This window comes from Podarcis cretensis, assembly GCF_951804945.1.
Source record: "Podarcis cretensis genome assembly, chromosome: 8".
NCBI classification, from domain to species: Eukaryota; Metazoa; Chordata; class Lepidosauria; order Squamata; family Lacertidae; genus Podarcis; species Podarcis cretensis.
In genome coordinates, this window is record NC_137177.1 from 70,621,741 (window position 1) to 70,643,586 (window position 21,846).

At 44.6% G+C, this 21,846-nt stretch overlaps 2 protein-coding genes across 3 annotated transcripts in view; both read right to left on the reverse strand.

The window, feature by feature from the left end:
* Window positions 1–6,524, reverse strand: part of TP73 (tumor protein p73) — a 71,542-nt gene extending 65,018 nt beyond the window's left edge. For both annotated transcript variants that reach the window (XM_079986990.1, XM_079986989.1), the window contains exon 1: window positions 6,401–6,524. In XM_079986990.1, coding sequence (XP_079843116.1) covers window positions 6,401–6,442 — 42 coding nt within the window. In that variant the 5' untranslated portion in view covers window positions 6,443–6,524. The remainder of the gene's footprint in view (window positions 1–6,400) is intronic.
* The window catches only part of MRPS16 (mitochondrial ribosomal protein S16), a 317,894-nt gene that overhangs the window by 105,695 nt on the left and 190,353 nt on the right, over window positions 1–21,846 (reverse strand). The window lies entirely within an intron of this gene.

A 21,846-nucleotide genomic window follows, 5' to 3' on the forward strand; every position in this document is an offset into this window, starting at 1 on the left:
GGATGAAGCCTCCTTTTATCATTCCCTGCCTCCTGCCCATCCCTCTTGCACTCGTTCCTCATCCCTTGAACCATTCACTTTCCATGAGCAATGGAGCTCCATTTTCCCAGCAGACTTGAAAGAATCTGAGGGGCAGTGAGAACGACCACTCACACTTCTCCAGAAAAGAGGGTAAAAGAGGACAGAGATCTACAGTCACATTTGCATAATGCTAATTTATATGTGCAGGAGCAGATTTAGAGATAAAGACAGCAATTTAATTGGAACAATTTAATTGGAACTTCTCAGCATAGTGAGGATGACCATGCTTGGTCAGCTTGAGCTACTGTCCAGGTGAAAATTGTGGCTGGGCATCTCCCAGGTCTCTCAACAGAGAGGCTGTCCTCTGTAAAGTAGGGTACATGACATGGTTTGTGTTGGGTCAAGTGACCTGAACACTGCCCTGTAGCCCACAGTATCTTAGGCTATAGACCAGGGTTTCCCAAAATTGGGTCTCCAGCTGTTTTGGGACTACAACTCCCATCATCCCTAGCTAGCAGGAGCTAGTCAGGGATGATGGGAATTGTATTCCAAAAACGGCTTGAGACCAAAGTTTGGGAAACCCAGATATAGACCCTGGTGCAGAACTTTACAACTCTGGGCAAGATCAGTTCTTCTGTAAACCACAGATTAGATCCTACTCAGAGTATACCCACTGAAGGTCCTCAACATGACTAACTTAGGTCCAATGATTTCAGCGGGTCTTCTCTGAGCCAGACTCACCTGGATGCAACCACATCCTCTGGGCTCCCGCATAAGGGGCTGTTATTGTGGGGTTACAGTGATTCAGCTCAGATATTATTGACAGGGCTTGGCATATTAGCACTCCACAAGCAGAACCTGCAATAAAATATTACAGAGGATCCTTGCTTCCAAGAGGGCTGGGAAACCTGTGGCCCTAGCCATGTCGTGCTCTCCAGATGTTGGCTTCCAACTCCCATCATCCCAAATCATTTGTCATTGGGGCTGATGGGAACCGTAGTCCAACAACACAGAGAGCACTGCATTGGTTATCCTTACCCTAGGCAATGGTAGCTGATGCCTAGTGGGACTGATAGGGCAGCAAGCAGGGAAGTCAACAGCAGGTGGCACCAGAAGCAGTGACAGAGCCAACTGATTCTAGTTTTACTCCCCATTCTACTCTTCATACCTGCTAAATTCTAGAAGGGCAAAGACTGAGACTAAGGAGTATGAAAAAGACAGCCAGGGCCACTCTGTAGGCAAGTTGCAAGTAAGAAGGCAGGTGGACATAGAATAATAGAGTTGGAAGGGACTCTGCAGATCATCTGGTGCAACCCCCTGCAATGCAGTTGTCCCATACGGGGATTGAACCTGCAGCCTTGGAATTATCAGCACCACACTCTAGCCAACTGAGCTATCCAGGCACATCCAGAGGAATCAAGGTTGGTGGGACAGTACACCATTTGCTCTAATGGACCAGTCTCCACTGCCTCTGGGGCTGCATGCACTCAACTTTCAAAACCCCTCTGCAAACTATCAGTTCAGATCTCTTGTTAGAGTGTCTTGCTCCTCTTCCCACAACCAGCTGGCTCCAGGTTCAATTCAGCTAGGTGATGAAAGTGTTGGAAGTTTGGGTGCAACTCCACTTGGGGTTAAGACAGATAGAGTGAGGGGCATCCATATCCCCAGATGATCCCTGTGCATTTAACCCATCAGCTTCTTTCTCTGTCTCCTGTCTGTTTAGGCTGATACATCTTAGGTGCTGTGTTTACAGCTTCCTCCTCCTCCTCCTGACACTTCTTTCTTAGACCTCAAGATGACAGGTCCTCTTTGAACTAGCCTCTGAGAGATCGAAGGAGCAAGCATGGCTGCCTTGTTCTTCTCTGGGCTAGTTAGACTAGAACTAGAAACCTTTCCAGCTGCTATATATTTCCTAAAATCCTTGTGGTGTATTTCCTACAACAAACAACTTTATTATTCTCTTGCATCTCTCTTGGTGTTTCAACATACAAAGTCTATTCTTTAACCAAGCTTCAGTAGACAAACACTGCTCAATATGCATATGAAAGGGCTTCAGTAGGTAATAGGACCCCAATAGAAAGACCTCTAACTGAATCCCTGGAGAACTGCTGCCAGTCTCTGTAGACAATGCTACTCCACCTAGGCATGTCTACTCAGCAATAAGTTCAGAGGGGCTGACCCCCTAAGCAAGTGTGCATAGGGGGTAGGGCCATAACTAAGTGGTAGAACATCTGCTTTGCATGCAAAAGGTTCTGGATCCAATCCCCAGCACCTCCAGGTAGAGCTGGGAAAGATCCTGTATGAAACCCTGAAGAGTTGTTGCCAGCCCGTGTAGGCAATAGTGAAATGGACTGATGGTCTGACTCACCTGTGTCTTCAGGGAACATTTGTAGCTCAGCACTAGAGCACCTGCATTTTGTGTGGAAGGTCCAGTCTCCACAGCATCTATAGGTAGGGCTGGTGAGAAAGCCCTACCTGAAAACCTGCGACTTGGGGCTTATCATCTCCTCTGTTTGTCCCCTGCTTTCTCCAGGGAAAACCTGCGGTTTAGTGCCAGATCAGAATTAACAGCAGCCGGGGTCCCTGCAGAATGAAGTTTTGTTCCAATTTGGGGCTAAAGAGTAGGTTTTCTGGGGCAAAGGCAAAACCACTCAGACTCATGCCTAGAAAGCATGAGACAAGCAGGAATCCACTCAAACCCTGCTTCCTAGGCATGGAACAAGCGGAAGTGTGGATGATCCCTCTGTGCAGACAATACTGAGCCAGGTGGACCAACGGTCTGAGTCAGTATAAGGCTACTTCCTGTATTCCTAGAACTGCAGCATCAGTATCACTGCAGGAAAACATTTTCACGGTTCCTTGCAGCATAACTCTATACCAGCACGAATCAGAGGCTCTGCTTTTGTGCTGTTGACGTGCTCCACCTACTGCAAGAATGTTTGCCTTCCACTTGTCCAGTCAAGCAACAGAAGCTTTAAACCTGGATAGCACAGTTGGTTAGAGCATGGTGCTGATAAACACCAAGGTTGAGGGTTCAATCCCTGGCTGCATATTCCTGCTTTGCAGGGGGTTGAAGTAGATGATCCTCAGGGTCCCTTCCAAGTTTACAATTCTATGATTCACATTCCTACACCTGAGAGACGTTTGGCTGTTCAGCTGAGGTGGATGAACTTTAAAATAAATAAAAAAAGAGGAGAAGGAGGAGCAAGCAAGCAAGCAAGCAAGCAAGCAAGCAAGCAAGCAAGCAAGCTGGTCTTCCCTCTTGGGACTCTTGCTTCATATCCTCCCCCACCCCAGCAGCCATGGCTCCAACCACGATAAGAGAATGGGGAGGGGAAGGAGAGGGAACCAACATGCTGGGGCTAGTGGGGCTAGTGGGGCAGGAGGCAGGAGCCCAGCAGTAGGTGGCGCCAGAACCAATGACAGGCAGAGCCAGCTGATTCTGGGTTGGTCCCCGCCACTTCTCCTTGCTGAAGTTCTACAAGGGCAACACAGAGACACAGGAAGAGGAATCAGCAGGCAGTGCTACTCCCTTGACTGGGTGTAAGCAACGTGGCAGGCAAAGGGCGCACTGATATTGGTGGGACAGTGTGCCACATTGGCCCTAATGGAGTAGCTTCCACCACTGTCTCCCAGAGAGAAGCTTTGAGGGATCCATGGAAAGTTACCAGAAGATGTGTGAAGAGGATGGCACAGAACTCCATGGTAAATTACTCCTTTTTGAATGCAGAGAGTACCTGATTTTCTCCAGCATGTAAAGGAGTGCTGTGCCAAAATCTTCTCCTGCATCCCGCCCCCAATTTTCCCACCCAATAACATGAAAGGAAATTGCATTTGCAAAATATTGAAAGGGGAGATGAAAATTTCAGAGAAATTCTTGGGTTGTTTGTTTGTTTGTTTGTTTGTTTGTCGTGCATACCTTTTGAGAGGGCCAAGGGAGTGGTCTCTGAACGTCCTTGCTTTTATTCTACACATCATCTCATCAGTGGTCTGCAGCCTTCCTGGGTGCCCACGTTCCAATCAAAGCCCAGGGAAAGCCATTGTGAGTGACTCATCCCATAGCTCTTTCTCAAATCGGGGCAGAGGGGGGAACTGGGTAGAAGGCTGCAGAGCCCCGGAGAAATGTTTACTGGGGAAGAAAGTAACACCAACCACCTGTGACCTCCTTGCAGCAATAAAGTGAGCTCCAACCCTTGCATTGAGAGAAATCCTGCAGAAATTCTAAAATGCCTTGAGAATGAGGCAGAAAATCTGAAGCTTCATTTGCGAGGAAAGCAAGCTTTTGAGAAATCCGAGGACACATTTCATCACACTGTTAGTGTACTGAGAGTGTCGGGGGGGGGGACCGAGGTTCAAAACTCTGCTCACTTGTGAAGTTTACTGGAGGACCTTGGATCAGTCTCCCAGCCTGACTTACTTCACAAGGCTGTTGTGTGGGTAAAGTCAAGGGGCTTGAGTTCACTATCTGATGGAAAAGATATCTGCCTGAGATTCTGGAGAGCTGCTGCCAATTAGACGAGACAAAAGTGGCCCAATGGTCTGATTTAGCCAAAAGCAACTCTGGAAGATGGAGCATAGCTCAATGGTAGAGCATCTGCTTTGCATCCAGAAGGTCTTAGGTCAAGCCCTAGAATCTCCAGTAAAAGGGTCAGTTAGAGTAGATAAGACCTCCAAGGGGGTTTCAGAGAATAGCATTGGGAAACCTTTGCTCAGCCTTATGGGAACTGATCTGTGAGCACCACCACCCCATAAAGTTGAACCTTCTCTCCCATTCTATTTAACAACCTCATAGATCCATTGGGACCAGTCCTCAAGAGATCTGAAGCAAAGCATCATCAATATCTATCTCTCTGTGTGTTATCTGGATCAGGAGAGAGAGTGCAGACAGTGAACCAGTGTCTGGAGGGGGTCATGGGATGGATGTGGACCAACAAAGGGTGAAGAAGAAGAAGAATCATCATAGAATCATAGAGTTGGAAGAGACCACAAGGGCCATCGAGTCCAACCCCCTGCCAAGCAGGAAACACCATCAGAGCACTCCTGACATATGGTTGTCAAGCCTCTGCTTAAAGACCTCCAAAGAAGGAGACTCCACCACACTCCTTGGCAGCAAATTCCACTGTCGAACAGCTCTTACTGTCAGGAAATTCTTCCTAATGTTTAGGTGGAATCTTCTTTCTTGTAGTTTGGAACCATTGCTCCGTGTCCACTTCTCTGGAGCAGCAGAAAACAACCTTTCTCCCTCCTCTATGTGACATCCTTTTATATATTTGAACATGGCTATCATATCACCCCTTAACCTCCTCTTCTCCAGGCTAAACATGCCCAGCTCCCTTAGCCGTTCCTCATAAGGCATCGTTTCCAGGCCTTTGACCATTTTGGTTGCCCTCCTCTGGACACGTTCCAGTTTGTCAGTGTCCTTCTTGAACTGTGGTGCCCAGAACTGGACACAGTACTCCAGGTGAGGTCTGACCAGAGCAGAATACAGTGGCACTATTACTTCCCTTGATCTAGATGCTATACTCCTATTGATGCAGCCTATTGATGCTCCTATTGATGCTATACTCCTATAGAAGAAAAAGAAGAAGAAGAAGAAGAAGAAGAAGAAGAAGAAGAAGAAGAAGAAGAAGAAGAAGAAGAAGAACTGGCTGCTCTTTTGCTCCCCTGCTGTGATGCCATGATGACAAAAGTGGTCCCCCAAATTGTTTCCTTTATATATCCATAGGTAGTACGATTAACAAAAATGAGGTTTATTGTGAGGAAATCACATCACGCAAAATTCAAAATGTAAAAGAAAAGGATGTAGCAGCAGTCTACTGGATTGGGGCAACCTTGAAAGAGCTCACCTCCTTCTTCCCTTGAGAATTTAGCTGGTGCAAATGCTTCCTGAGGCCAAACCTCTGCAGGACATGTTGGTAGAGTTTTGAAATGATAGGACAGACAGTACCATTTCAGACTAGGAGTGGGAAATCTCTCTCTCTCCCCCCCCCCCCTGTGTGTGTGTAGTAGTAGTAGTAGTAGAAGTAGAAGGAGGCTGTTCCATTAGGGCCAAAGGGGCCCTATGATCTCCACTAGTTTCCAGCTGTATTGCCTTCTTACTTACAGCCCAGGAGGTGGCACTGCCTATCAGCTTCCACTTCCTTAGTCTCAGTGTTGCCTCTTGCAGAACTCAGTAGAGAAGATGATGGAGACAAAACTGGAATCAGTTGGCTCTGGCTATCCTTGGCTCTGGCGCCACCTACTGTTCATCTCCCTACCTTCTGCCCTACCAGTCCAGACACCAGTGCTTGAAGTGTCCCTTGAACCAACCCATCACCATGTCATTTCTCTGCAGCCTCAACTGAGTCAACAAAGCCTTCCACTTTCTTCCATCTCTTACCATTACGGAGTCATTCATGCTTCTCATCTGGAAGACATCCATGGTGACCTCTGTGCGGTTAGAAGCTTCACTGCTCCCTGCATGCCCCGACTGGGGAAGGTCAAAATAAGTGCTGTCAGGTTCCCTGGTGGAAAGGAAACAAGAAGGCTTCAGTGCATCTGGTCTGGTCTCCAATGAATGCAGCCTCACCTTGCACTTCTACTCATTCATTCATATTTAGCAAGGTATATATACCAGCTTAATCCCCAAAATCTTCAATGGTGCAATCAAAATTCAAGATTCCCTGGGATGAGAGAGTATGGGTTTAAAGGATCTTGTGTTTTCACAACTGATTTGGAGCTACACTAGAGTAAGTTCTCCACCCTCAGCTCAGTCAGTAAGTCCCATATCCTAGCTTAAGCAGGGCTCTTCCAACTGAGGGGTTGGTGTCATCTGGCAAAAGTTAGGATTGCTTGGTACATGGCAGGCGTGCAATATAAGGTGCTCATTAAAATTACCAATAAAATCAGGTGTTAGCTGGGCTGCTTTTTGCAAAATACAGCCAGCAGTTTAAATATACAGTGGTACCTCGGGTTAAGAACTTAATTCGTTCTGGAGGTCTGTTCTTAACCTGAAGCTGTTCTTAACCTGAAGCACCACTTTAGCTAATGGGGCCTGCCGCCACCGCCGCACTGCTGCTGCGTGATTTCTGTTCTCATCCTGAAGCAAAGTTCTTAACCCGAGGTATTATTTCTGGGTTAGCGGAGTCTGTAACCTGAAGCGTCTGTAACCTGAAGTGTCTGTAACCCGAGGTACTACTGTATACATAATGAAATAAATTTGCAAATTTAATAGCATGTCAAATTTACCTGTCTGGGGTACAGAATACAGTACAGTGAAGGCACTTACTTAATATCAATGGGCAATGTGTTCCAAATAAGAAGTGCTGCCACACTGAAGGACTGATTCCTTGCAAGCATAGAGCAGGCATTATGTGGTGCTCTTTGCCTGCAGAAGATCCAATCCCTGGAATCTCTAGGTAGGGCTGGGAGATAGATCCCTGCCTGTAACTCTGGAGAGCTGATGCCAGTCCATATAGGCAGTTCAGACAATATTAAGCTTGTAAGAACAATAGCCTGACTCCGAAGAAGGCTGCTTCCTATGTCCCTGTGATATACATCATTTTGAATGCATGCATTTTAAAATTGCCTTTCGAAACTGTGCATCTCTGCAAACTAATTTCATCTGGAATACAAATGCATGCATGTTGGTTGTTGCATGGCTGTTATTGAAGTTGTAAATTACCCTGTGGATTCTTATTCTTATTCTATTTATTTATTTATTTATTTATTAATTATTTTAAGAAAGCCATTCATTATGGTCCCAGAATCCTGATGGCATAGATCAACCTCCACCAGTCTAGAGCACTCCAGATTGGTGAAGGCTGAAATATTGGTGAAGAGATGATATAGATGATGGGGGGAAACGGTTCAGACAGAGCCAGGCCTGGTAAGAGCCCTGAAAACACCAACCCTGCATTGTCAACTCCCACTGGACAGGGCTCTGACTCTGAGGACAAGTCCCCTTTGGAACTGTCCACAGTGGAGGGAGGGCACTTTGCTATTACCACTCTGCAGTCTGGAGCAGCAGTGGTGGTCCCCAGCCCTGCTTCTGCCAATGCTTAAGATAGGCTTTGTCTCTGTAAGAGCCCACAGTTCCTTTCCTTCTGCTAAAATTAGACTTGAGGGCAGCACTTTGCTGCAGCCAGTTGAACAGTGTGCACCTGTTGCCCTCAACAGTTTCTTCTGTTTGCAGATGGGCCCATGGCCCCCAGAAAGGTTGGCAACCTCTGGCTTAAATAGGGCATGACCTCTTTAAGTGCAGCAGTCCCCCCCCCCAGAGGGGGTGGAGCTAGATGGCTGCAATATTATTTAAACCCCCCAGGTGGCTCTGCACCTTTGCTGGAGCTGCATCCTTAGCTGGTGGTATCTGTGCTTCAAGGAGCTGGCCAGGGTCCTGAACGCCTGTCCTGTTACAGAGTCATGCCAGCTCCTCTGTGGGGTCCAAAAGCACAGGTTACTGTAATGCTGATGTCTTTGCAGGTTGATGTTACCTGCTTGACAATGGGGGTGTGTGTGATAAGCCCTTTCTACTATTTGCATCAGCTAGGTGAAGCTCCTAAATCCAGCTATGGCATCAACAAAGAATACATGTAGGATCTCCTGTTTGCCTGCAGAGGGAGATGAAGTTAGCCAAAACTGTGCATGGAAAGTCACTCAGGGCAACAAGGACATTACTGTAAGCTCTTTGGGGCAGGGGCTCATCATTGCAAAGCTCCGTTCACCTAGACGGTGGCATACAGGTGATACTTACAGGGTGCTCCAAAGGTGCTCGAATGTGGTGCCTTCATCTGCTGGGGAAGACTCAGTCATCTTCACAGCAGGGGTCTCTGATGAAGGATAGATGGCCCTAAAGGGGAGAAGGGGAGGAGGAAATCAGCTTAGCAAGCTCTGAGGTATTTTATTTATAGAAGTGTTCATATACTGTTGCATCATAAAATAAGGTGGCGTACCATGTTAAAACACAAAGTGCCTTAAAAATAAAATAAAATAGAAGTGCAGATAATTATAAGGTGATTTTGAACAGCCATAGATGTTTGACTGTGAAGCTAGATCGAGGTTGGGAAATTTCCAGCCTTCAAACCAGATTAGGTCTACCAAACCTTGGCATTTGGCCCTCAAGGCCATTTCAGCCAAGCCACAGCCATCTGCCCAACACCTGATATGTCATAGAAGAAGTTAGGTATCATGCAGGGGAGGAGCCACAGTTCAGTGGCAGAGCATCTCAGGGCTAGGAATGTCCCACTGCCGGACAGTGTAGACAATGCTGAACTAGATGGACTGGCTCTGTAGCTTTCTCTCTTCCTATGTACAGGTAAAAGTCCTGGTTTAGCCAAAACTGGTAGGACAAGCACCACCAATCAGCTGACCGGCACCTGAAAAGCCCTTTGCAAGACCCCCCAATAAGCTGATTGCTGAATCCTGTGGAGTGCATTTGCCTGCATAGTTTGGTGTCGAACCATGTAGGCAAAAAGGGTCAACCAGGCGTCACTGTGATGCACCACTCAGCTGTCAAATTTGGTTTGCATGCAGGGGTGGGGAGGATAACAATCTGGCTTACCGCCTCCCTCTGCCCCAGACTGCGCTACAATGCTTTGCTACTACATCTGAGGCCAGGTTCCAGTTCTGCCTAGAGCTGAAATGGCAACAATTCAATGTAATGAGTTCTACAGGGCTTTTGTTTCCAAGCACAAGGCCGCAGAGGAGATGAGTGCTAGATCCCCAAGCTCTTGGAACCAGGGGACCAGGCAAGGGATTAAGGAAGGAAGCAACCTGCACACCAGTGAGGTTGGAGGCCCTGGTGTTCCTCTATATAAAAATAAAACATTATTAATTAGCCCTGCCACCAGCTTTATGGACAGATGCTCTTTTCGCTTTCCACATTAGGGTCACAGGTAGAAGTTCAGCAGGTATAGAGTCTCCCCCTCACACCATCATGTCCTCCCCATTTCAGCCTGTTATTTGGCTGTCAAAGGTAAACAGCTTCTGGCATTCTTTTTTTTTTAAAAAAAAAGAAAAAGAAAAAAAAGGCATCAGGCCTATAATTAATTGCCTATTTACTTGGAGTCATAGAATTGCAGAATTGGAGGGACCCCAAGGGTCTTCTAGTCCAACACCCTGCAATGCAGAATATGCAGGTGTCCTAATCTCATCTCATTGGATTTTGGTAGGCAGCTAGTTCACTCTGGCTCCTACCCCAGAGGGGCTGCTGGTTGTTTTCTGGGTTTCTTAAGCTTGTGGCTGTTGGCCTATCAGTTGTGTTTTCTAAACCTTGTTAGGAACATAGCAAGCTGCCTTAAAGTGAGTCAGAACCATTGGTCCATCGAGCTCTGTACTGTCTACACTGACTGGCAGCAGCAGGGAGTCTCTCCCAGTCCTACCTGGGGGTGCTGGAAATTGAACCTGGGACCTTCTTGCATGCAAAGCAGGTGCTATGGCCCTTCTGCAAGAAACAAGAAGCTGCCTTGTGCTGCCATGGTCCTATTGGTCCATCTAGCTCAGTATCACCTCCTACACTAACAGACAGCAGCTCTTCTGGGTTTCAGACAGTGAATGTTCCCAGCTCTACCTGGAGATGTCAGGCATTCAAACCTGGGGAAACAGATTCCTGGGAAAGCAGGTTCTACATGCAAAATAGATGCTTTACTCCTAATCTGTGCCCCTTCCCTGTTATCTGTTTCTGAGGACTCTTACATCTACTGAACAACTTATTGAGCAAAACTGTTAAGAGAAGCCATAATTGCCATGATGCAACAAAAATTGAAAACCCCAAATGAAATGGAAGTAGGAGCAAAAAAAGGGGGGGGAGCCAGGAAGGTATTAATCCACCACATTTCAAGTTCTAGTGGTTCTTCTTTGTTGAAATTTGGGAAAAGATACAACATTTAGAGCTACTACCACTTTGGATTAATAAATATCTCTTTTGTCCCCTTGCTTTTTGTTCCTAATCGCCATGCGCCTGGGTGATGTTCCCCTTCTTCAGGTGGATTCTTTTTGTTTTAATATGATTTTTATTGAAATTTACAATCACCAACCAACCCCCACCACCCACCACCAAAACATCACATCTTGTTACATGTATCCTACTTTTTGTTTCATAGATCCATTAGCTTCCGTCCTTCCCTTCCACCAGTTTTCCTATTCCATTCTATAGTTTACAGATTCTTTAATTATAAATTATGCCATGACATGAGAATTATTTCAATCCTTCATATTTGTATAATTCTCACTTATATAAACCATAAATTTACTCCATTCTTTTTGGTACTTTGTCTCCTCTTGATTGCGAATTCTGTGTGTCAATTTAGCCATCTCAGCATACTCAACCAACTTTATCTGCCATTCTCTTATCGTCGGCATCTCCTGTTGCTTCCACTTTAGAGCTATCAGAACTCTGGCTGCAGTTGTTGCATATAAATATAATCTTTGATCTATCCTTTTAATCCCTTCTCCCACCAAACCTAGCAAAAATTCTTCCGGCTTTTTGGGAAAACTATACTTAAACATCTTTTTTAACTTCTAAACCGCATCCCAAAACTCTTTTATTTTATTGCAAGACCACCACATGTGATAGAAATCGCCATCTTTTTCCTTGCACTTCCAGCAGGTTTTAGGTGGATTCTGAATCCCATGGGGAAGGGCAGACGGTGACTGGCCACCTCTCCCAGAAAGCCAGGCTCTGTGAAGGTCCCACTTAGCAATTTCTCTGAGCCCAGACGTGGCAAGGAGGTCAAGGGGGGAAAGCCAGTAACAGGCCAGGAGTTGGGCCAAGTCCTGGGGCCCTTGGCAAGGGATCAGCCTGGCTGACTGCTGGTGGTAGCCTTGACATGGACAGCCTTGCTGGTGACATCAGCCTCCTTGGGACCCTCTATAAGCATTTGGTGAGACAGCTGCAGCCACCACCTGAAGTTTCCAGAATGCTTCTGGACCCTGAAAATGACCAAAGGCTGGAGCAACACACCTGCAAGGAAAGGTTGTGGTGTATGGGGATTTTTAGTTTAGAAAACAAATATAAGAAGAGCCTGCTGGATTAGGACCGTGGCCTGCCTACTCCAGCATCCTGTTCCCACAGTGGCCACACAGATGCCTGTAGGAAACTTGCAAGCAGGATACGAGTGCAAGAGCGCTCTCCCCACCTGTGGTTTCCAGCAACTGGTATTCAGAAGCATTACTGGCTCTGAACATGGAGGCAGAGCATAACTGTCATGGTTATTGATGATGATGATTTTATTTATACCCCGCCCATCTGGCTGGGTTTCCCCAGCCACTCTGGGCAGCTCACAGCATATTTCAGAACATACTAAAACACCAAACATTAAGAACTTCCTAATACAAGGCTGCCTTCAGCCTTCAGATGTCTTCTAAAAGTCAGGTGGGTGGTGGTCTTGACATCTGATGGGAGGGTGTTCCACAGGGAGGGTGCCACCACCGAGAAGGCCCTCTGCCTGGTTCCCTGTAACCTCACTTTTCTCAGGGAGGGAATCAGCAGGAGACCCTCAGAGGAGGACCTCAGTGTCTGGTTGAACAATGGGGGAAGAGATGCTCCTTCAGGTATACAGGGCTGAGGTCATTTAGGGCTTTAAAGGTCAGCACCAACACTTTGAATTGTGCTCGGAAATGCACTGGGAGCCAATAAAGATCCTTTAAGACCGGTGTTATATGGTCCTGGTGTCTGCTCCCAGTCACCAGTCTTCTCTTCCTTGATTTTGTCCAGTGCTCTTTTAAAGCCATCCTAACTGGTGGCCACTACTGTCTCCTGTGGGAGGGAGTTCCAAAGTTGAAAAGTGTGTTGCATAAAAAAGGACTTCCTTTTATCTGTGCTGAGCCTTGCAGCTTCATGGGATGTCCATGAGTTCTAACATTACAAGAGAGAGAGAGGACAAGTTTTCTCCATTCTCCAAACTAAAAAGTCCCAAAGGCTGCAACCTTTCCTCATAGAGGTGTCACAGTGGATGAGTAACAGTGGACCTGCATATATGAAACTTTGGTGGCTCGTAGGGAAACTGGATAGGATTTTTCTCCTGAGGTTATCATAAGAATCTGGTTCTCAACCACAGCCAACCAGCAACCTCTGGGAAATCCAATCGCAGAACCAAAGAGCAGCCATGCTTTCACCTCCTGCAATTCCCCAGCAACTGGCTTGCTCTGGCAAGACTTTTCTCATGTTCAGAGGCATTCTCGAGAAATTAAGGTGGCAGTCTTCAGCCACCTTGCCCAGCACTTTCAGAGTTCTGGGCTGTTTGCTGCTGTTGTGCTCCACTGCCTGCTCAGTTGTCCCAGTGCTGCTGCCCTCTGATAAGAACTGCTCAGGGCCCCTTCAAACCAGACACCAGCCCTGCTCTTTCTAGACAAACTCTTGCTGCCACACACAGGAAGCTGCTCTCTCACTGTGCTGCAACCCCTTTCTCAACGATAATAAGATTCCAGTTATCATGAATAGTTCTAAATGAATAGTTGTTTAAATAGAAAGCTACCCCCATACCAAGTAGTATTGTCTGCGCTGACAGGCAGTGGCTTTCCAAAAATTCAGGCAGTCCTATCTGGAGATGCAGGCAGGGGTCTATCCCAATCCTATCTGAAAATGATGGTAATTGAACCAATGACCTTCTGCATGCAAAGCAGAAACTCTGCCACTGAGCTACAGCCCTTCCATCGCTCTTTCTTTCCCACAAACCCCCTGCTTTTAAATACAGTGGTACCTCGGGTTACATACGCTTCAGGTTACATATGCTTCAGGTTACAAACTCCGCTAACCCAGAAATAGTACCCCAGGTTAAGAACCCCCAGGTTAAGAACTTTGCTTCAGGATGAGAACAGAAATCGCGCGGCAGCAGCAGGAGGCCCCATTAGCTAAAATGGTGCTTCAGGTTAAGAACAGTTTCAGGTTAAGAATGGACCTCCGGAACAAATTAAGTATGTAACCAGAGGTACCACTGTATGGTCCTTGGTTCATCCATTCAGTACTCCTTCCAAATTCTAAGTACATGTCATTGATTTGACCCATGGGCCAAATCAAAATCACAAATAAATATGCCGTGTAAATAAAACATTGTGGGGGACAGGCTTCTGAGCGGGAGTGGGGGGGGGCAGAACCTCAGATAATCAAGTACATGCTTTTCAATATGCCTCATTCCAAATCCTTACCTAGTTTGGAGCGAGGCATCACTTATTTTTAGTTTTGGATTGCTATTTTGTGCAAGCATGGTAAATCACAAAAGGTGTATGAGCACATGTAGAGAAATACCCATGGATCTCAGGTTTCTTGGCTTGGAGGAACACACACACACACACACACACAGAGAGAGAGAGAGAGAGAGAGAGAGATGGCTGCTGTTTTGTGCAAATCAGTAGACTGAGAAATTTGTATTTAAAAAACAAGCAAACAATGGTTTGTGCTTACAGGTAAACAGATACCAGTGTGCATGCCCATAATGACCTCAGGCAAGTCCAGCCCACCCATGAAGTGGCATGAAGTAGCTGCCTGAGGCAACAGAAACCCCTCCCCCCCCCAGGCAGCACCCTCATGCGTGCCTCCTGCCTGCATCCTGGGAATAACTCTCCTGACAGATGATTGGACTGGAGCCACAGTGTGCAAATAAAGGATGATATAGCCCCTACTACTAGGCCTGAGCTCTCCAATGTGGTTCGCCCAGCCCCCACTCACAGTACTCCTATGTTGTGAAATGTGGGTTTTTGGGGGGAGGAAGACCTGTTTGATTGGGGTGTGGGTGTGTGGGTGTGTACCTGTGACCAGTGCTATTTCTCTAGAAAAAGATGTGTCAGAAATCACCACAAACACCTCCCCTTGCTCTCTTACAATGGCAATGGTGCCCACCTGAGAGGTGCTGGAACTGAGTTTCTGTGAGTTTTGACTGAGGGGAAAAAAATTCCATGTGGTGATGTTTTGCTGGGTGCTGTCACCCTCTGTGCCCCCTACTTCCATTTTGTTCTTCCATTTTTGTTCAAGGAAAGGCTGCAATCTGCCTTTCTCAATGACCAGCTACTGAAGACACATTTATGGTACAGTGGACGCTCAGGTAGCGAACGTGATCCATGTGGGAGGCACGTTTGCAACCCACAGCATTTGCAACCCACAGCGCTGCATCTGCGCATGCGCATGTCGCAATTCGGCACTTCTGCGCATGCGCAAGCGGCAAAACCTGGAAGTAACCCATTCTAGTACTTCCAGGTTCAGTGTGGTGTGCAACCCGAAGCATCTGTAACCCGAGGTATGAGTGTATTTATATTCTTACAGTTAAAACAACTCTTTTTGGGCAGCCCCCATTGTTGAGCTTTTTTTAGCGACTCAAAGTTGTTGAGCCTTTCTTGGGAAATCACAGGTAAAAATAAAAATACCGTATCAGTAGGACATTGCGGGGGGCAAGATTCTGCATGCGAGGGGGCAAAACCTCAGAAAATTTTCAATGCTTTTCAATAATATTTGTGGAATAGGGGGAAGGGGTTGTAGGTGATTTGACCCCTCCCTTCTGTGACTGTTTCTCACCTGCATTGTCCATTTTAGATTGAAGCAATACTTCTCTATTTATGTAACTTTGTAATGCATTTTCATAGGTGGTGCCGCAACAATAACCATTTGCCACATAAACAAAAACTTCGTGAGAGCATTGGCTCAGTCTGGTCAAACTTCAGTATTGGAAATTGTTGATGGTTTCAGTAGGAGACTGAGGCTGTGATTCAGAACACATATATGTTTGGGGGCGATTCAGTTCACATTTAAAGGTGAGCCTGCACAACCCGTACATGCGAACGTATTTGCGAACCAATACGCAACCACCATCTGAAATTCACACGTGTCCTGATTTTGCAATGCAGGTTTCCATCCTAGTAATGTGTACAAAAAAGGGCACATACTGGGGTAAAGTGTGCATGCAAATGCATGTATTAGTGGAAGCTGCTTTCCTGAAATATGCTTATTAGAAGAAATTTGCACTAAAATGCTGATGAGGAGTTGTCGTTTTTAACTGGAAATTGCTGCAAAAACGTGGATAACAGAATTCAAGACTGGGGGGAATGAGAACCCCAGAGAACCAAAATTGAGCAGACCATTCCTATTGAAATTATAGAAACAGTTGAACGCAAACGCCGGCGAGCATCACTCTTCTAGAGCCAAGTCATCCACACACAACTTTTGCCAACCGGTCATGTGTCTGCTGTAGCGCTAATGCCCCATCCAAAAATGCAGACCTATCTTTCCTGCCAGAGGGGGATTAGCCAGGGAAGCAAATCCTACCCCCTCTCCCTTACATCGCAGCCTGTAACACCAGGATCTGATTGTGACCATCAAATGTGTGCAAATCACACCTTCTTTTAAAAGGGGGAAAAAATGCTTCTAGAGCAGAGCGAAGGAGGGGAAGGAGAAAGTGTCCTCTTACCTGTTCGCAGCCCCCAGTAAGTTTGGGTTTCCCTCAAAGAGACAGACAGAGAGAGAGAGGCCTAAAGGGTTGAGATTCTGAGTTATTTAACTGCACCCGCTGACAAAGTAGCGTCCCGGTCGCCTAGGTGATGACATTGGAGCTGTCGAAAGCTATGTGAAATGTGTGGCAAAGGCCCGCGCACTCCTTCCTGGAACGCCAAGTGTGGCGGGGAGGGGCTGTTCACTCCCCCAACTGTGTCCCTGCCTTGAGGAATTAGAGAGCAGGCCCTGAAGCAGAAGCCCTAGACAACTTGCCTCACCTGGTCATCCGATTCTTTCTTTTTTTCTTTTCCTGCAAACTCATCCAACACCTTTTGCAGGTTCTGCGTAGGTATATGACCCTGCTTACACCTGGCTTTGTAACTCAGGGTGCCTCTCTCAGGCTATCCGTATTTTTGCAGAAGGGATTTAAAAAGGCATACCGGGGAAATTCAGGTTTACGCAGCAATCCAAGTGGATTAAAGCACTCTGTCGCCTCAGCGCGACAAAGCCTCTTTGGAAAAGAAACAGACCTCCTTGTTTTGCAGTTAGGAAACTGTTAGGAGAAAGTGCACTGACAAGCGCGAGATGAGCAAATGATTAATGGAATGACAGAATGTGCGAGCAAATTGTGATGAATGCTTATTGTCGGATAACCTCTGAATGAACAGCCCTGAATGCCATCTAACCTCTGCGTAAGCTTTGTAGAAGCAATGTGGGATGAATGCTCAATATATAGTTGTTCTGGAAGAGGCCACTGACTGTTACGTTTCAGCTGACATCCTGTATGTACATACAGTAGTACCTCGGGTTAAGTACTTAATTCGTTCCGGAGGTCTGTACTTAACCTGAAACTGTTCTTAACCTGAAGCACCACTTCAGCTAATGGGGCCTCCTGCTGCCACTGCGCCGCTGGAGCACGATTTCTATTCTCATCCTGAAGCAAAGTTCTTAACCTGAAGCACTATTTCTGGGTTAGCGGAATCTGTAACCTGAAGCATATGTAACCTGAAGCGTATGTAACCCGAGGTACCACTGTACTTAGGAGTCAGCCCGCTCAATTTATTTCTGAGTAAAGGTGCTTCAAATCACATTGTTATCCGATTAAGTGGTTGTCTTTGTTGGTTAAATAGTGTAGGCAAAATTCTGACAGCAGGCACCATCTTAGCCAGGAAGAAGGAACCTAGAATCACAGAACTGTAGAGTTTGAAGGGATCACCAAGGGTCATCTAGTCCAACCCCCAGAAATGCAGGAATCACAGCACTCCAGTTCCCTGACTAGGTTGTCTGGGGCTACTAGGAACTGGTGCCCAAAAGCATCTGGAGGGCTATGGGAAGAACTTTCTGGTGGGAAGAGCTGTTTGATGGTGGAACAGACTGCTTTGGAGGGTGGTGGACTCTTCTTCATTTGAGATTTTTAAGTGGAGTAGATGAATCTCAGGGTCCCTTCCAACTCTACAATTCTATGTTTCTAATTGGAAGGCACTAGGTTGGCAAAGGCTGCCTTAATTGAACACCTGACATTGGACCTTCCATTTCATGCCAACAGCCCTGTATTGTTTTATTGAAGCACACCTGATCTGATTATTTGGATAAGAGTGACCTGTGCAGCCACAGCAAACAACTTTGCTTCCTTATCATCAGGCATAGCAATTTGGCAAACTTGAAGCTTTGGGTCAAGCTGGGGCTAAGGCCTGTTAAAACTTCCGCATAAAGTAAACTCTTTGGAGGCTGCACACACGATCTTGAAATGCACAGACATGAATTGTGCTTCTTTTTCCAGACTGCTTTCCTTAATCCTGCAATGTTCTCCTTATATCAGCACTAGATCCATGGAACCACCATGCAGATCAAAGGAATCCCTGCTCTGATGCTTAGCCAGTTTTACTTCTCCTACTCATGTCCAATGCTAGTCCTACTCACAGCAGACCCACTGAAGTTAATGGTCATGGCTAACTTAGATCCATTAATTTCAGGGTGAGTAAAACATAGCTGGAGGCAACCCTCTGCTTCTGGTCTGTGTCGGTGTCATATGTGCTGAGCCATAAATTCATTCCATCTCATTTTTTACTGGGGGGTTTTAAACACACACACACACTTAAATAGTCTGCAAGGCGGTAATGAGGGGATTTTTTATTCAACAGAACGTGATCAAAAATAAGAACAGAGAGAAAGGGAAGAAGGAAATTTTAAAACAAATAATGGACAGTGAACAAAAGTTAATTAAAAAACCAAATAACATCAAAATAAAACAAAATATTAAAGTTTTGCAGACACAGTTTGCTATGATCATAAATAAAGAAGTCGAATGGAACATCAAAAGACTGAGACAAAGAAATTTTGAATTCGCAAATAAACCTGGAAAATGGCTTGCATGGCAAATTAAAAAAAGGAAAGAGCAAAGTACAATTAATAAAATTATTGTGGATGGTGTGGAAATAGAAAACCCAAAAGGTATCAGAAAAGGATTCTTGGACTTGTATAAACATTTGTACGCAAAACGAGAAAAAAATAATATAAAGAAGATAGAGAAATTTCTAAAAGAAAAAAAGGTGCAAAAGATCCCGACAGAAAAGAAAGACAGACTGAACGCTCCAATTGAGAAGGAGGAGATAGTAGAAATTATAAAAGAGATGAAAAAAGGAAAGGCACCAGGACCAGATGGATTTACAGCCATTTACTATAAAGAAATGAGGGACTCCTTGGCGGTACCACTTAAAGAAGTTGTGAATAATATTTTGAAACAACAGGATATACCAGAAACTTGGAAGGAAGCCTTTATTACACTCATACCAAAACAAGACTGTGATCTCACACAAGTTAAGAATTATAGACCGATATCTCTGCTAAACACAGATTACAAGATTTTTTCGGGTATCTTAGCAAAAAGATTAAAGAAGATATTGCAAGAATATATCCACGAAGATCAGGCAGGTTTCCTTCCTGGCAGACATATGAAGGATAATGTGAGAAATATAATAAACATTTTGGAATATTTGACTGCCAGTAATGAGAGACAAGCCGTATTAATGTTTGTGGATGCAGAGAAAGCGTTTGATAATGTTTCATGGGAATTCATGTTGAAAAATTTGGAAATGATGGAAGTGGGAAAGGACTTTTATAATGGTATAAAGGCGATTTATTCAGGACAAAGAGCAAAATTGATTGTAAACAATGTAATTACAGAGGAAGTGAACATAAAGAAAGGTACAAGACAGGGATGCCCTCTCTCACCACTGTTATTCATTATGGTTCTGGAGGTTCTACTTAGTTCAATTAGGCAAAACGAACTAATAAAGGGGGTTACAGTAGGTCGAAATCAATACAAAGTAAAAGCCTTTGCCGATGATCTGGTAATTACGGTAGAAGATCCGACAAGTAGTTTAAACAAAGTCATAAAAGAAATTGACCAATTTGGAAGGGTGGCCGGGTTTGTATTGAACAAAAGGAAAACTAAATTAACAGTGAAAAATATGGATCAAAGTTTAATAGAAGAAGTGCAAAGAGAAACAGAGATGGAAGTGGCGAAGAAGGTAAAATATTTAGGAATATGGTTAACCCCAAAAAATATTGATTTATATCAAAACAATTATGTAACAATTTGGAATGGTATAAAGAGAGACCTCGAAGTGTGGGGTAGGATGAAATTATCTTTTTGGGGCAGAATCTCCTCAATTAAGATGAGCGTACTTCCAAAGATGTTGTTCTTATTTCAAATGATTCCAATAATTAAAGGGACAAAGATCTTCAGAGAGTGGCAAAGAATGATCTCAAGATATATCTGGCAGGGCAAAAAGCCAAGAATACAATTTAAGTTACTAACTGATGCGAAGGAAAGAGGTGGCTTCGCCCTGCCAGATTTGAAACTTTACTATGAAGCATCTTGTCTCTGTTGGTTAAAGGACTGGATAACATTAAAAAACAATAAGTTACTGGATCTTGAAGGCTTTGATAATAGGTTTGGTTGGCACGCTTATCTATGGTCGGGGAAGAAGAAAGCTCATAAAGGGTTTGTCAATCATATTTTCAGAGGTGCCCTAATAGAAATATGGGATAGGTGCCAAAATATTTTGGAACCGAATGTACCTCATTGCTTATCCCCACTGGAGGTCATGAGTGTTAAAAAGATAAATATGAGAGAGGACTGGATGACTTATGGAGATATTGTAATTAAAGAAGGGGGGAAATGGAAAATGAAGCCATATGAACAAGTTAAAAAATATGTATATGATTGGTTGCACTATTTTCAAACAAACGAAATGTTTAAAAAGGATTGTAAAGAGAGGAGATATATTGAAGGAGGGTCTAGATTTCAAAAAGAGATAATAAATAATGATTATAAGGTATTGTCAAAAATGTATAAAATGTTATTGGAATGGCAAACAAAGGACGAAGAAGTTAAATCGGTCATGATACATTGGGCCAGAGACTTTGGTTATAATATACAATTAGCAGATTGGGAGAAAGTATGGAAGGAAAATATGAAATTCACTGCATGTATGACGATAAAGGAAAACATTATGAAAATGGTATACAGATGGTATATCACTCCCGTTAAACTTGCAAAAATGTATAAAACATGTAACAAATGTTGGAAATGTAAAGAAAGGGAAGGGTCGTTTTACCATATGTGGTGGGAGTGCAAGAAAGTAAAGGGTTTCTGGGAAATGATATATAATGAATTGAAAAAGATGTTTAAATATACGTTTGTGAAGAAACCAGAAGCCTTTTTGTTAGGAATTACAGGAGGAGAAATTAATAGAAGTGACTATAAACTTTTTCAATATGCAGTGACTGCGGCAAGAATTTTAATGGCCCAAAAATGGAAACAAGAGGAACTACCGACACTGGAAGAATGGAGGCGGAAACTGATGGACTTTGCTGAACTAGATAAATTGACAGGGAAAATTAGATATCAGAAAGACCACAAGTTCACTCAGGACTGGAGAAAATTTACGACTTATCTGGGAAATATTTGTGATGAGCAGACAACGCTAGTTGGATTTAAAGAGGCTTTGTGATTGAGAAAGGGTACTGTAAAAGGGAAAAGAGCTGTAAAGATTTATAAACTGGCAATATAATTATAAAGGAAATGCAGAATAAATACAAAAGTATGAGGATTGCGGGGGGAGCGGGGGGGAGTCAAAAATCTGTTATATATGCAATATGATTGTGTTTAAATAATTTGTAAAAGAAAAATTTTCTTTAAAAATTAATAAAAAGAAAAAGAAAAAAAATAGTCTGCAAAAGATGGGGAACTGGATAAGCAATATGATACACATTGCCATCTAAGACTGTGGCAGCTACATAACAGGCAGAACTTAGCTGGTAAAGCTTCTCCATCACCAGTAAGGTAATGCAAAAATGAGCAATGACATACTGTACCTATTGCGTTTCTGCCAGTGTCATGCAGCTATTCAAGGCAAAAAATGTGT